At 38.2% G+C, this 16,521-nt stretch overlaps 1 protein-coding gene across 4 annotated transcripts in view; it reads left to right on the top strand.

Moving 5' to 3' along the window:
• Positions 1 to 3,823: 3,823 nt before the first annotated feature.
• The window catches only part of RHAG (Rh associated glycoprotein), a 29,134-nt gene continuing 16,436 nt past the window's right edge, over positions 3,824 to 16,521 (top strand). For 2 of the 4 annotated variants that reach the window (XM_036248955.1, XM_036248954.1), the window contains exon 1: positions 3,824 to 4,051. In XM_036248955.1, coding sequence (XP_036104848.1) covers positions 3,895 to 4,051 — 157 coding nt within the window. In that variant the 5' untranslated portion in view covers positions 3,824 to 3,894. The remainder of the gene's footprint in view (positions 4,052 to 16,521) is intronic. The other 2 variants (XM_036248957.1, XM_036248958.1) reach the window with 2 other exon arrangements.

Genomic DNA, 16,521 nt, shown 5'->3' with positions numbered 1-16,521 from the left:
CCTTAGTTTTGCTCAAGTCCAAGAGATCCTGATGATAAGCTCTTGCTGACTGAAACAATGAGAAAGTAAACAGCAATATTAAAGTTACTGTTAGGCCTGGCTGGGGTGGCTCAGTGGGTTGAGTGTGGTCCCATGAACCAAGAGGTCACTGGTTTAATTCCCAGTCAGGACACATGCCTGGGTTGCAGGCTTGATCCCCAGTCGTGGGTGTGCAAAAGGCAGCCGATCGATGTTTCTCTCTCATCGATGTTTCTGTCTCTTTCTCTCCCTTCTTCTCTGTGAAATAAATAAAAACATATTTTAAAAGATAATGTAGTTACTGTTAGAATAATACATATTTATATTTGAAGTGCAATTGTTGCAATAAGGCTGTTCCTATTTCCCTTCATCACACAATTTGGACTGCTTTCTGAACTTTGTTCCCTCTTCAAGACTGCCCTTAATTTAATTCATTCAAATAATATTTATCAATTGTCCACTGTGTGCTGGGCACGGTATAGACTCTAGATAACAAATGATGTCAGAGTGAAAAGGGGAAGGGATTAGGAAGTACAAATTGGCAATTACAAAATAGTCACGGGGATGTGAAGTACAGCATAGGGAATACAGTGAATAATATTGTAATAACTGCGTATGCTGTCAGGTGGGTGCTAGATTTATGGGGGAATGTTTCATGAGTTATATAAATGTCTAACCGTTATGCTGTACAAACTGAAATTAATCTAACATTGAACATCAGCTGTAAGTGAAAAAAGAAATTGTTTAATGACACGCAGAAGAGACTCAGCCTCTGTCCGTGGGCAGCAACAGGCCAGTGAGGAAAACAGCCATTTAAAAAATATCATATAAACAACAAACAACACAGAAACATGCACACACAATCAACTGGGAAGTGCTATGAAGGAAAAGGTCATTATTCAGTGAACAATAATAGTGAGAAGCTGGGTTATAATGGGAGGACAAGGAAGGCTTTTGCAGAAGAAGTAAGCTTTTACCTGAGAAGTGAAGGATGATGTGCACGGGTATGTGTGGAAAGAGTCCTCGATTTAAAAGAATAGCTTGAGCAAAGAGCTAAGAGAGAAAAATAATTATTTCCCCAGATTGAACATGACTCAGCTTATTTCAATAGGAAGGTCTGCACTCAGAAGGGCAGTGCATCTGAACTACTCACGTCTAATACTGCAATATATGTGGTATACTTTATCATTTTATTCCATAGTTTAAGCCACACTTATTTATGATGGTTTAGAACTCCTCACAACATAAAATGTGTGTCTTGTGCTTTTACAACCTTAGTGTAGTGTTATTAACATAAATGCTTTACGCTTATGATTTGTTGGAGTTCTCATGAGCATTAAGACCAGATACCAAAGTGTACAATGCACATGTGTATTCTCACAATGGAGCTTGAAAACTCACTCCTGTTGGGCCATCCTGTAAGGAACAAGAGAAACAGCCATTTTAAAAATATTTAAATTGTAGATTTATAAAATGTCAGAAATCATTTCGTCCTAACGTCTTATGTTCTCTTGAGGAAAAATACACCAGAAAGACAAAACAAACTTGCTGCTCTCTTTTATAAACCTTTGTTATGATGTAGAGTTTGTCCCAGCAGTTTTTCGCATTTTCCCTCCTTTATATTCTGAATAGAGTCTTTTGAAAATGGAGATCAGTGATAACAGTGCTATTTCACTGCTAGCTGTAATTTGTCAAACATAGCTCTATTCTGCTCTGAGAACAACTTCAGGAAGGAAGCAAAAAATGTGGTCATGGTTTTAAAAAATTTAGCATCTTATTTACACATAACTTTGTCAGAGAGAAGATTAGCTATGTGCACATTTACATTCACTCTGTTATTTATTTATTTATTTATTTATTTATTTATTTATTTATTTATATCTTCACCTGAAGATATTTTTTAATTTCTTTTCAGAGAGAAAAAGAGAGATACATCAATGTGAGTGGGACACATAGACTGGCTACTTCCCACACAACCCTTGCCAGGGCCTGGACTGAACCACAACCAAGGTACATGCCCTTGACTGGAATCGAACCCGAGACTCTCTGGTTTGCCGGGCGATGCGCTAACCACGGAGCAACCAGTTAGGGCAACTCCCTTGTTTCTCTCCTGTTTTTTAGTACTAAAAATACATATTTGTGACTTCTATATTTACATTTGTGCAAGGCAGAGTAAGGACTCAAGAAGAAACATTATCCTAAATAAGCAAAACCACTTCTTATAGTGTCTTAAGTCCCCGCATTGCCTATACGCTAATATTCAACATCTGCCTCTTTAATATTGGATGCAAGACACTTTACAAGTCAGCCTAGCTGCAATTATAGCTTTCTTCCCCATCTCTCCTCTAATCCAACTTTATTTAATCAATTGTTATTCCCCAAACATGCCATGTCCTACTAAGCTGTATGCCGTTCTCAGCAATGTGTTTTGGTGTTAAAGCTTAATGCCCCATCCATATCATTTTATATGCTAGTGTCCTTGGCCCAAGGCAAAATAAATTGCTGATTTATTTATGTTCCCTAATACTTCTGGAACCATTGTTATATTACTTATCTGTTTTATACAATCTTTACTTATATTTTGTCTTCCCAACTATATTAACTTCCTCAAGAAAGTTAATTATAGACACATCCCATATTTTCTTTAGTTGTGTGTCTCCTATAGAGCCTAACTCAGTGCCTGGTATACAAGAAGCACTCAAGAAGTGTCTGTTAGATGGCCAGTAGGAATATAAAAAGGTGCTTAACATCACTAATTGTCAGGGAAGTGAAAATTAAAGCCACAATGAGATGTCACCTCACCCCTGTCAGAATGGCTATCATCAATAAATCCACAAATGACAAGTGTTGGCAAAGATGTGGAGAGAAGAGAACTCTCGTATACTGCTGGTGAGAATGCAGATCGGTGCAACCACTGTGTAAAACAACATGGTGGTTCCTCAAAAAATTAAAAATAAAATTGCCTTTTGACCCAGTGATTCCACTTATAGATATTTATCCCAAGAAACACAAAACACTAATTTGAAAAAATGCATGACCCTATGTTCATTGCAGCATTATTTCCAATAACCAAGCTATGGAGGCAACCCAAGTGCCCACGATAGATGAGTGGATAAAAAAGTAGTGGTACATATATACAATAGAATATCATTGGCCATAAAAAGAATGAAATCTTACCCTTTGCAACAGCATAAACGGACCTAGAGGGTATTATGCTCAGTGAGATAAGTCACTCAGAGAAAGACAAATACCATATGATTTTACTTATATGTAGAATCTAAAGAAGAGAATAAATGAACCAACAAAATTCAGACAGACACAGTAAGTGCACTGGTGGTAGCCAGAGGAAAGAGAGGTTGGGACACTGGATGAAAAAGGTGAAGGGATTAAGAAGTACAAATGGATAGCTACAGAATATTGTAGTACTTATGTATGGTGCCAGGTGGGTACTGGAATATAAGGGAATCGCTTTGTAAAGCATGTGATTGTCTAACCACTATGCTGTACACCTGAAACCACTACAAATTAATATTGTATGTAAACTGTAATTGAAAAGTTAAAATTTAAATTTTAAAAAGTGTTCAATTAAGTTTAGTAGAATTCTAGATCTATTTCATGTAATAGATCATTTCCATCACTTGGATTTTTCCCATTTAACCTGCATACACACCAAACCAGCATTTAGAGCAATTTGATTACAGAGCATAATTCTCTCCAATGGGTGGGACATCTAATCAGTCTTGCCCATTTTTTTTCTCTTGCAATGTCATTGGTGAGCCTGTAAAATGCAGTCCACACACAGAGCAGCCTCTCTGTGTTTATCAACCCCGCACAGTCTGTGAAGCCTGCAGTGAGCCTCTGTCCTTGGCCACAAACATGACGTCCCCATTCCCTTTCCTGGCCATTATTCTGGAGGTTGCCATTATTGCTTTATTTGGATTATTTGTTGGGGATGAACAGGATCAGAACAATTACCAGCAACCCAACAGCACCAAGTCAACGGCTGTGGACGGATTCCTTGAGTTATACCCTCGTGAGTAGGCAATCTACTTCTTATACATTGTAGGTGCTCCAGGTTCTCAGAATGTGAAATCCTTAACTTTTTTGACTACTGTAACCACTTGAGCTCCACATTGGAGCCTCTTCTAAAATTATATAATAGTTATGAGCACTAAGGGTATTATAAGTGAATGCTGTAGTATCTGTTCTCTGTAATTACTATGTTTGGATAGAGTATGTGACTATTGAAATATTAGAACAAAAAGCCCAAAATTTAAATAATTGATCAAGTTTTTCTATATTGCCTACTTTCTGCTAAATGACCTTATTTTTCCTTTGATGTAGTCATTAGGTCTGCAAAGTATAAAAATATCACTTTCCACTAAAATAAATAAATAAATAGCCAAAGCTATCTTTGGAGAAGAGAAAGTAGAAACAAATTGGAGTATTTAGAAGAGGAGCCAGGATTTCATGTGGGGGACCTATGTTATAAAGAGTTTTTAGGGTTATATATTATGTAAATAGAGGATTTTTAATTGAAATGAATGTGCTCATGGTTTGAAAATATTGTGAAAGGAAAGTTTATTGGAAATGAGAAGTGTGACCACTCACCAATTTATTTTTTTGTTTTTTTCTTCTTAACTTTTTTATTAATTTGTTTTTGTTACAAATGGTTCTGCTTTTTCCCCCATTGACACCCTCCTCCCCATCCCCCCTGCCCCATCCCCAGCCTTGTTGTCTATGCTCATTGGTTATGTATACATGCATATAAGTTCTGTGGTTTATCTCTTCCCCCCCATCCCCTCCTCCACTGAGGTTTGTCAGTCTATACCCCACCTCTATGTCTCTGGGTCAATTTTGTTTATCAGTTTGTTTAGTTCATTATATTCCACAAATAAGTGAGAGTATGTGATATTTGTCTCTCTCTGCTTGGCTTGTTTCACTTAGCATAATACTCTCTAGGTCCTTCCATGTTGTCTCAAAGGATAAGAGATCTTTCTTTGTTACCGCTGCATAGTACTCCATTGTGTATATGTACCACAGCTTTTTAATCCACTTGTCCACTGATGGACACTTGTGTTGTTTCCAGATCTTCACTATTGTAAATAGCACTGCTATGAACATAGGGGCACATATATTCTTTCTGATTGGTGTTGCCACTTACCATTTTAAAAGCAGAATCCTTCCTTGAAGATGGTGACAGAGGAAAGGCAGAATTTAGTTCAACTTTGGAAGAGCAGCTTGAAATAGTTAACAGGACAATAATGACCACCATGCATGCACTGATGGTCTATGAGGAAGCAGGCCTGTTTGCTACCTCATTAACCTTGAAGACAGGTGGCAATATATTTTTATAATCTAGATTTTATTTGTTTTTTAAACCCTCACCTAAGGATATTTTTTCATTTATCTTTAGGTAGAGTGGGAGGGGGAGAGAGAGAGAGAAATATCAATTGGTTGCCTCCTGCATGACTCTGGCCAGGGCCGGAAACAAACCGAAACCAAGGGATGTGTCCTTGACTGGATTCGAACCAGCGACTTTTTGGTCTGCGGGTCGACGCTCTAACCACCAAGCCAAACCGGCTGGGGTTAGATCATTTAGTTTTTAAATGAGGCTCAAATAATTTTATATAGTTAAAATTATTTAAAATGGTAGCAATAACTATTATAGTTTTATAAAAAATGTGTAAGCTTTTTAAAAACAATTTGCAGCCCTGGCCGGTTTGGCTCAGTGGTTAGAATGTCATCCTGTGGACCAATGAGTCCCAGTTTTAATTCTGGCCAAGGGCACATACCTCGGTTGTTGTTTGTCTCCAGCCCCGGCTGGGGTTGTACAAAAGGCAACCAATCGATGTGTCCCTCTCACATTGATGTTTCTCTCTTTCTCCCTCTCTCACTCCCTCTCTATCTGAAAATAAACAGACAAATATCCTCAGGTGAGGATTAAAAATTAATAATAATAAAATGAAAACAATTTGCACTTGTTTTCTCATTTCTACACATTTGGAGGGAGTTTATAAAGTGGGGGGTATTCTCATGTGGAAACAATTTAGAGCTAAATGACTCAGCCAAAATGCACAATTTTAAGCCAGGAATTAGAACCCTAAGTTGGACAGTCAGACTCATCTAGTTCTATCTGCACTCCACAGATGTCCCAGAAGGTTCTTGATTAAATAATTTTATAATTTTCAAGCTAGAGAGAAACAGAACAGAATTCTGTTCTAATCTATAAGCTTTGGTACATTTCAATTATTCATCTCATAAATATTTTTATTCCATACCAAGCATGTCCTACATCAAACTTATTCAAAGATAAACAGCTATTATCTCTTTATTCTAAGACCCTGCTGTTTGGTCCACATGTAAACAAAGAGCTACAACACAGAATAAGAAACAAAGTGCCAAACTATGGTCTAAGATGAGTGCTAATGAGATAAAGTTATCTTAAGAGCTTCATAATGTGCATACATCAAAGGGAGTTCTCTGAGTTCCAGCATGGAATTTCTCAGGTACACCTTCAATTCAGAATTTGAGCAAATAAAATAAATTGGAGAGAATTACTGAACATGGTCTTTTTTTCAATTGCCTACCAATCATATCGCCTTTATACTCTCCTTGGAAGAATCATGAAAATGAGTCCATTTCATGATTCATTAAGAAAATATTTATCAAGCTCCCAATTCTTGTAAAGCAAGGCTCTAGACAATGAATAAAACAAAATTGACAAACAAGCAAAGTCAATGCCCTTATGAAGTTTACCTTCCAGTGAGGAAGACAAACTATAAACATGAAAGCTTATATCTCTATAATTTAATAGTTTTATTTATAAAAATAATTATATTTAAATGTTATATTTTTTAATTTTTTTTTAAATTGATTTTTAGAGAGAGAGGAAGTGAGAGAGAGAGAGAGATAGAAACATCGATGAGAGAGAACATTGATTGGCCGCCTCCTACATGCCCCCCACTGGGGATTGGGCCCACAACCTGGGCATGTGCCCTGACCGGGAATCGAACTGGCGACCTCTGAGTGCATGTGTCGATGCTCAACCACTGAACCACACTGGTTGGGCAATTTATATATATATAAAACTCATATTTAGATGGTTATATATATATATATATATATATATATATATATATATATAACTCATATTTAGATGGTAATAAAATGCCAAAGCAATAAATGAAATGGTATTAATGAAACAGATACATCTGGACAAGGGAGGATATCTTTTCAACCTTTTGCAATCAGGGTAGTATAAAAGAATTAAGTCTTAGTAGCCCAAAGTATCCATTGCCTGCAATTAATTCACTTCTATCGTATGCATCTAGAATGATACTAATCCTGTACTGTATTTGAAAGAATTATAAAATAGTCGTTTAAATTGTTTTGCTGTTATGTGGTTTAAATAAGAAATCTGGTTGAGATAGGCAGTTAATGGACAATCTATATCAGCAATTTTCAACTGGTGTGTTGCAAGCCACACACTAGTGGGCTGCAAGAATTTTTAAAACCTGTAATACCTGAATATTTCCTCAGGGACACTGACCTCTTTTCCCTTAGATTGTCAAATGAAAAAATGACAACAGCCAGCACAGCAATAACCATCTTTTGTGAATAGTCTGTCTTGAACTATAAATACATAGGTTATACAATAAAATTGCATCTTATTGATCCCATTGCTTATTAAGTTTGCGTCTGATTGGTTAATTCTTGGTACCAGAAATCCTCATTGTATTATACAAGTATAGGCAGTGGATTATTTAAAAAGACACTTTGGCCATGGCTGGTTTGGCTCAGCGGTTGGAGCGTCGGCCTGAGGTCTGGAGAGACCCCGGGTTCGGTTCCCGCTAGGGGCATGTACCTTGATTGCGGTTTGTCCCTGGTCCTGGTTGGTCGTGCGGGTGGCAGCCACTCAGTGTGTCCCTTTCACATCGATGTTTCTCTCTCTCTCTCTCTCTCTCTCTCTCTCTCTCTCTCTCTCCCCTTCCCACTCTATCTGAACAAAAAAGTGAAGAGAATGTCCTCAGATGAGGATAAAATAATAATAATAATGATAAAAAAAAGGCATTTTGGAGCAAAAAGGGTGGTAATTACTATTATTATAATTTTTCTTTTATTTGTTTTGTAAATCAATCAATATTATAAACTATTATTTTCTAAATTGGCAAATATATATATGTGCATATATATATGTATATATATATACATATATATAGTGTGTGTGTGTGCTACAAAATTTTAGTGATTAGCTTATGTGTGCCATGAGATGAAAAAGGTTGAAAATTGCTGGTCTAAATAGTTTCCTGATATGCAGTGACCGAAAATATAATTGAAATAAGCAATAGAGTAAACCATGTGGATATTGAGATAAAACCACTTTACGTGGCAGAAGTAGCAAGTGCAAAGGCACTGGGGTATGTAATATTTGTTGTGAGCAAGCGGTGAGAATAAAGTTGTAGGTGTGAGAGCCTGGGTGCTGCAGCACCTTGTAGACCATTGTAAGCACATTGTTTTGTTCTGAGCTGAGAAGCCACTTGAGAGGAGGACCCGATATGACTTAGGTTTTAAAATAATTTTTCTGGCTGTTAAGTAGAAAATAGATTGTAGCAGGCAAAGGGGATGAGTAGAAAGACATGGTAGGAAGACAATCCAGTCATCCTGCAGAGAAATTATAGTAGGCTGCACCAAGGCAGTAGCCGAGGAAGCACTGTGAAATGGTCAGATGCTGGCTATGATTTCAAACTGTAGCTAGCAGGATTCTCTGATATATCAGCTGTGTCAAACATAAAAAAAGAAAAAAAAAAAAAAAAAAAGGAGGAATCTGCCCTGGCTGGTTTGGCTCAGCAGTTGGAGCTTTCGCCCATGGACCAAATAGTTATGGGTTCAATTCTGGTCAAGGGCACATACCTTGGTTGCAGTTTAGTCCCTGACCCTGGTCAAGGTCATGTGGGAGGCTACCAGTTGATGTGTCTCTCTCACATCAATGTTTCTCTCTCTCTCTCTCTCTCTCTCTCTCTCTCTCTCTCTCTTTCTCTCTCTCTTCTCTCTCTCTCTCTCTCTCTCTCTCTCTCTCCCTCTCTCTCTCTCTTTCTCCCTCCTTTCCATTATATCTGAAGATAAATGGGAAAATATCCTCAGGTGAGGATTTAAAAAGAGAGAGAGAGAGAGGAATCTAACATTATATTAAAGGTAGGATTCTTTTCCATTTCTTAAAGGAAACATCAAATTACAGTTGCCAATAATAATGATGATTAACAATCAATGTGTGTTGTACACTAAAGCAACAAAATTTGTTTACTTACAAACAGCCAACTCCCCCCCCCACACACACGTACACACACAAACACCCCACCATCACTTATAAGGGTTGTGAGGCCAGGACATGGGCAAAGGATTGGGGGAGGGAGACTTCAATCAGTAGAAGCCCCTGGGGACCCCGAAGAGCATTAAACAGAACACAGTGTGAAATTTTACATGGGAGGCAGTCTTCACACACTCAAAATGTGTCCATAACCCAGTCTATACACAATTAAAACTTCTCTCTCCTGTAAGGTGACTCTCAAGACCTAAAATTATGGCTACATTTCAAACAATTGATGTGCACAAAACTTGTGGAACAGAATGTCATTGGAGAAAAGATTATTAAATATTAACTTATTAAAAAGTAATGGTCAAGTCAACAGATACTTTTGGGTGCCGTCCTCATGCCATGCACCTTTCCAAGTGGGCGGATTGAAGCAGAGAGAAGGCTCAGTCCCTGCCTAAGAAGTTCACGGTGTGTTACCACAAGTTTCAACTGTAGTGTGGCGGACGTTATGAGTTTTTCACAAATCATTAATTTATATTTTAAACAAATTCAATCAGATGTAAGTATAGTCATCACGCTCATTACTTTGTATACTGCTATGCTTTTTTTGAATAAAGAAAAGAATGATGTTACTTCCACAGCCCTGGGATCAGTACCCATCCCGGGGCACAACTGTGGGAGTGTGTGGTATGTCATAAATAACCTCAGAGATACTCATTTGAGAAATTAGCTCTACTGGACGTTGTCAGGTTTCTGTGGCATCTAGCCAAGTGTTGGTCACTCTGTTGAAGTAAATACTCTGACAAGGAACAAAGCTGGACCATGACTGTCAGCTAACCCTCGCTAACATGTAGTTACACTTTAGTCTTTAGAAAAGTAAAGTTTAACAAGAAAACCCTTTGAGGACTGATAACATTTATTAGAGATTAGAGATTCTACAAACACAGTGATAGCTATGAGACATTAACCCTGCATTAATGATCTTTTGGTACTCCCATTAGATCAAAATCCACTGTTCTATCTCACACGTTGAATGGGTCTTCTACCTCTGTGTGATTTTCTAATGTACATTGTTCATGTGAAAAATATAAATTCACAGCTGTGCAGATATCCTGTCAACATATTTCATCATATAATATATATTTTAAAGATACTTGTTAATATCACCCACAATCTCATCAGGAAAACCTTGAGAAGGATTAGGAAGAAGATAAGCTTATAGTGGCAGGCACAGACTTTCCAAAATTCTGGTTTTAAAAACTCAAAATGTATTCCTGGCAACAAACACTTATAATTGAAATCACAACCTTACTTCATTCACTTTTCAGGAAACGTCAATACCTTTCTGAAAACCAGTCGGCTAGTCTTTGTTCCAAGTAAAAATGGAGTTCAGGAAAAACGCTGCTCATTTAGTTGGCAACTCCAGCAGGAACAACAATGCCTTTCCTCTGAGAAAACCATCATGCTTCAGTAGTGCTTGATTCAGAGAGAATATTAAAAAGACATGTATGAGGGAGTCAATAATTAAAATGAATAATTTTTACTGCTTCGTCAAGGAATTCTGAAGAAAAGTTGGTCCGGCCGGTGTGACTCCCTGGTTGAGCATCAACTCAGACACCAAGAAAGAGGTCACCAGTTTGATTTCTGGTCAGGGCACATGCCCAGGCTGAGGGCCCGATCCCCAGTGGGGGGGCATGCAGGAGGTGGCCAATTGATGTTTTTCTCTCTCTCTCCCTCTCACTTCCTCTCTTTCTCTCAAATCAAAACAGAAAAAAAAAAAAAAAAACTGGATTCTTTTCCCCCTGCAAGTGTGTGGTGGTGAAAAATCCGATGACTCCTAGTACAGTTTGGTGCCGCCACTTCGTTCATGCGAGAATGTTAGCAGTTTTATATGCCATTGCGTTTTACCATCTGCAGAAATATCAGCCCGCTAAAAAAGTCATCTGAGAATTACCGTGAAAATAAATTCTCCGACTCCGTAAAAGTGTTTCCAAGACCCCCACATATCTGCAAATTACATTTTGGGAACCACCTTAAATATAAGTAAACTGGCAAAGGGTATACATAACAGTAAAAATAATTTTATAAATTTCAATATATTAGCAATGGATTGACTATAATGATGTATTTTTAAATCTACATTTAAGAATGTGTTCTTAGAAGTGGAATCACTGGGTCAAATGGGAGTTCGATTTTTAACTTTTTTTGAGGCAACACCATATTGTTTTCCATAGTGGCTGCACCAGTCTGCATTCCCACGAGCAGTGCACTAGAGTCCCCATTTCTCCACACCCTCGCCAACACTTGTTTGATGCTCTGTTGATGGCGGCCATTCTGACAGGTGTGAGGTGATACCTCATTGTTGTTTTAATTTGCATCTCTCTGATGATTAGTGATGATGAGCATTTCTTCATATGTTTCTTAGCCATTTGTATGTCCTGTTTGGAGAGGTGTCTATTTAGTTCCTCTGTCCATTTTGTAATTGGGTTCTTTGTCTTTCTTTTGTGGAGTTGTATGAGCACTCTATATGTATTGGAAATTAACCCCTTATCTGATATATCATAGGCAATTATGGTCTCCCATACAGTGGGTAGCCTTTCCGTTTTGATGATTGTATCTTTCGCTGTGCAGAAGCTTTTGAGTTTGATGTAGTCCCATGTGTTCATTTTCTCCTTTGTTTCTATTGCCTTAGGTGATATGTCAGTGAAAATTCTGCTGCAAATGATATCTGAAACTTTGTTGCCTACAGTTTCTTCTAGGATTTTTATGGATTCATGAGTCAAATTTAAGTCTTTTATCCATTTTGAGTTTATTCTTGTGTAGGGTGTAAGTTGATGGTCTGGTTTTATTTTTCTGCATGTAGCAGTCCAATTTTCCCAGCATCATTTATTAAAGAGGCTGTCCTTACTCCACTGTATGTTCTTGCCACCTTTGTCAAATATTAAAACACCAGTCAGAAAGAATATATGTACCCCCATGTTTATAGTAGCACTATTTACAATAGCTAAGATCTGGAAACAGCCCAAGTGTCCATCAGTAGACAAATGGATAAAAAAGCTGTGGTACATATATACACAATGGAGTACTACACAGCTGTAAGAAAGAAAGATCTCTTATCCTTTGAGACTACATGGAGGGACCGGGAAAGTATCATCCTAAGTGAAACAGGCCAAACAGAGAAAGACAATTTTCATATGATCTCACTTATTTCTGGAATATAATGAACATAACAGTCTGAGGAATGTGGTAGACCCAGAGACGTGGAAGTAGGGTAGAGACTGACAATCCCCAGAAGAGGGGGTGGTGGGGGAGAGATAAACCACAGAACTTATATGCATGTATGCATGAACAGTGGACATGGACAACAAACTGGGGAAAGGGCAGGGAGGGAGGGGGAGGAGCGAATTAGTGGGGGGAAAAGGAGAAACATCTGTAACAAAACTTAATTAATAAAAAATAAATAAATAAATAAATAAATAAATAAATAAAAAAGAACGTGTTCTTATAATTATTCAGATATCTCTCAGGTCATTTATTACCTAAAGATTTAGCAAATCCAAATACATGTTGTAGGCAAAAGGTAACTCATTTGTGCAAAACAAACAATCCCTTGGAAAGTGCTTGCTGCCATGTCAAGTTATCAGGGCTTACAAGATACCTTATTGCAAAACAAACGGTACCAGACATTGCCAAATTTACTCTGGAGGCTGAAATCGCCCGCCATTGAGAATGTCTGATTTACATAAGTCTTGGCAGTCTTTGAAACCTGTCAGAAGAACGTCACAAAAATACAAACCACTAAAGAAATCCCTTTTTCCTCAACAAAAAAGATTATTCCTTTAATGGAAGTCTTGCATGACAAAACTGAACTGTACCCAAGTGTCCATCAGTAGACGAATGGATAAGAAAGCTGTGGTACATATACACAATGAAGTAGTATGCAGTGGTAAGAAAGAAAGATCTCTTATCCTTTGAGACGACATGGAGGGACCTGGAAAGTATCCTGAGTGAAATAAGCCAAGCAGAAAAAGACAAATACCATATGATCTCACTTATATACGGAATATAATGAACATAACAGTCTGAGGAATACGGTAGACCCAGAAACATGGAAGTAGGGCACAGTCTGACATCCCTCAGAAGAGGGGGTGGGGAGGTGGGAAGAGATAAACCACAGAACTTATATGCATGTATGTATGACCAATGGACATGGACAACTAAGCCGGGGACGGGGCGGGGGTGGGGTGGGGAGGGGTGTACCAATGGGGTAAAAAAGGTGAAATATCTGTAACAAAAAAATAAATAAATAAATAAAATAATAATGAAGAGTACATATATTGTTAAAAAAAAAAAAAAAAAAAAAAAACTGAACTGTAGCCCTATCTCCCTAGTCCCCACCACACATTCTTTTTTTTTTTATTTTATCCTCACCTGAGGACATTTTTCCATTTTTTGTTCAGGTAGAGTGAGAGGGGGAGAGAGGAAGAGAGAGAGAAACATCGATGTGAAAGGGACACATCGAGTGGCTGCCACCCGCACGACCAACCAGGGCCGGGGACAAACTGCAACCGAGGTACATGCCCTTAGCGGGAACCGAACCCGGGTCTCTCCGGACCGCAGGCCGACGCTCTAACCGCTGAGCCAAACTGGCCAGGCCACCATACATTCTTAAAGCAGAAGGAAAGATAATACATAATCCTCATTGTTTATACACCTTTTAATCCATGTATGTTATGCAGGATCATTATGTGTCAAGAACGTTCACAACTCACAATGTAAGCGCTCTTTAGCAGTGTTAGAGGACGTTCTTAAGGTACCTTGCAGGGGTAAGCAGTATCGAGAATTATGTAGGAGGGGAAAAGACACTGGAGCACAGTTAATACAGGAAATCCTCCCTCCATAGAAAAAGTCTGGTTTTCCATTAAAGGGGAATGGATATAGAATCTGAACAATTATCACTGCCAGTGTGAGCCATTACAAAATTATAGAAAGCAAGTTGTTTTCATTAGTTGGTTACTGATTGCTTTAAAATCAGTAGATCATGAGAGGAAAAAGAATATTTTAAAAAAATAGCAAAGAATATTCAGGAAAATAACTTGGTGTAAATAAAAAAAAGTGAAATCAATAGAATTGGGTCCTTATTTTTATTCTATCTCTGTACCTGTATACAAACTATTGAACTGAAAGAGACTTTGGACTTCATGTAATCTAAACCTGCCTTTAAGAAGGAAAAAAAACTATCCAAGAAAGTCTTAGTAAAACCATAGTCAGAGAATAAGCAATGCACATTCTCTAAGTTCTACTCTAACTGAGTTTATGACCTGTAGTATATGTCTACATATACAAATTAAATGGTGGCAAAGTAACTTGTAAAGAAAGCTAACTTGTAAAGGAGTCTTTAGGGTTTTCTGTATACAATATCATGTCATTTGCATCCAATTTGGATGCTTTTTATTTTCCCTTCTTGTCTGATACCTGTGGCTATGACTTACAGTACTATGTCGTAAGAGTGGTAAAAGTGGACATCCCTTTCTTGTTCCTGTTCTTAAATGAAAATGCTTTTAGTGTTTGCCTATTGAGTATGATGTTGGCTGTAGGATTGTCATATACGACCTTTGTTATGTTGAAATATGATCCCTCTATTCCCACATTGCTGAGCATTTTTATCAGAAATGGGTGCTAGATTTTGTCAAAGGCTTTGCAAAATAAGCCAGTCAGAGAAAGACAAGCACCACATGATCTCACTTATTTATGGAATATAATGAACAAAATAAGCTGACGATCAAAATAAATCCAGAGACATGGAAGTAGGGAACAGATTGACAAACTTCAGGGGAAGGGGGGATGGGAGATGGGGTGGGAAGAGATAAACCAAAGAACTTATCCTCATATATGCACAACCAATAGACACAGATAATAATAAGGGGAAAGCAAGAGGGGGATGGGAGTGGGGAGGAGGGAGTCAGTGGGGAGAAAAGGGAGAAGATCTGTAAAACTCTCAACAATAAAGATAAAAAATAATAATAAATAAAATAAAATTGCCATAGAATCTCAAAAAAAAAAAAGGATGAGTATAGACAGTTAGCTATATTATTTATTTACTTATTTCTCTTTTTATGTTTTTATTGATTTTTTAGAGAGAGAGAAAGGGAGAGAGATATAGAAACATCAACGTGAGTGAAACATGGATCGCCTGCCTTCTGCACACTCCCTATTGGGCAGGTGCCCTGATCAGGGATTGAAAGCTGACCTCTCTGTCCATGGGATGACGTGCAATTTCCTGAGCCACACCAGCCAGGCTAGGTCACCTATATTTTAAAAATCAAACATGTTGAAGTTAGTTGACAGTTGTTCAGCAGTAGAAAAACAATGTGCAGCATTCTGCGACGTCCCTCAGAGCTGCTGACCAGGGACAATTTCCAGAGATGTGTTGTTTCCCACCATCCTCCTCATACTGTTCCTCTTGGGAGGAGACTCCAAGGAACAATGAAATGACCAAAAGTCTCATTGTGTGGATCGGGTTGAAAGAGTGAGTGACATTAATATGTGCCTGAAACACACAAGATTGGTCTGGTTTTCTCAACCTCTTTATGTTTACACTTGCTGCACTCGTATGAAAGATAGACTGGCTGCTAGACCACCAAAGGATCCTAGTGACTTAGTCTATGATGTCTGTTCTTTTATTCATCATAGAGTAGTACTTTATATTAAGATTTCAGGCCTCCAAGGGACCCTTTTCAAATGTTGGGAACCTCTGGAAAGCCAGGTTCTTCATCCACGTCTGGGTGTAATTGATGCCATAGATTAGTTTATCAGATTTAATTTGCCAGGTTTCAAATCACTGTGGTATGCAAGTTATGTAGGGGAGAAAATCAGGAATGTTCTGCAGAGGTTGGAGGAGGGTGAAGCCCCTAGGAAAGAGGTTATAGGTTGGGTTCCTCTAGAAGTAAACTTGAAGGCAAATATTAGTCTGAAAGAGGTTTATTAGGGAGTGCCTTGAGGGTCAACATCTGTAACAGAAGGGTTTGGGCAGAGAGAGACGACTTCACCTGACCCCACCAGCAACTCTGGGAATAAGATTATCTAACAGTAGATGGTCCTTTTCTGAGGCAGGGGGTGCTCAGCTCATGTGACTTAGTCATTGCGCACAGGCTCCCCTAGGGAAGGGCTGTGACATTGACAAAACAAGA

Source organism: Molossus molossus, unplaced genomic scaffold (genome assembly GCF_014108415.1).
Source record: "Molossus molossus isolate mMolMol1 unplaced genomic scaffold, mMolMol1.p scaffold_m16_p_8, whole genome shotgun sequence".
Classification (NCBI taxonomy): domain Eukaryota; kingdom Metazoa; phylum Chordata; class Mammalia; order Chiroptera; family Molossidae; genus Molossus; species Molossus molossus.
This window is presented reverse-complemented; position numbering and strand designations above follow the sequence as displayed.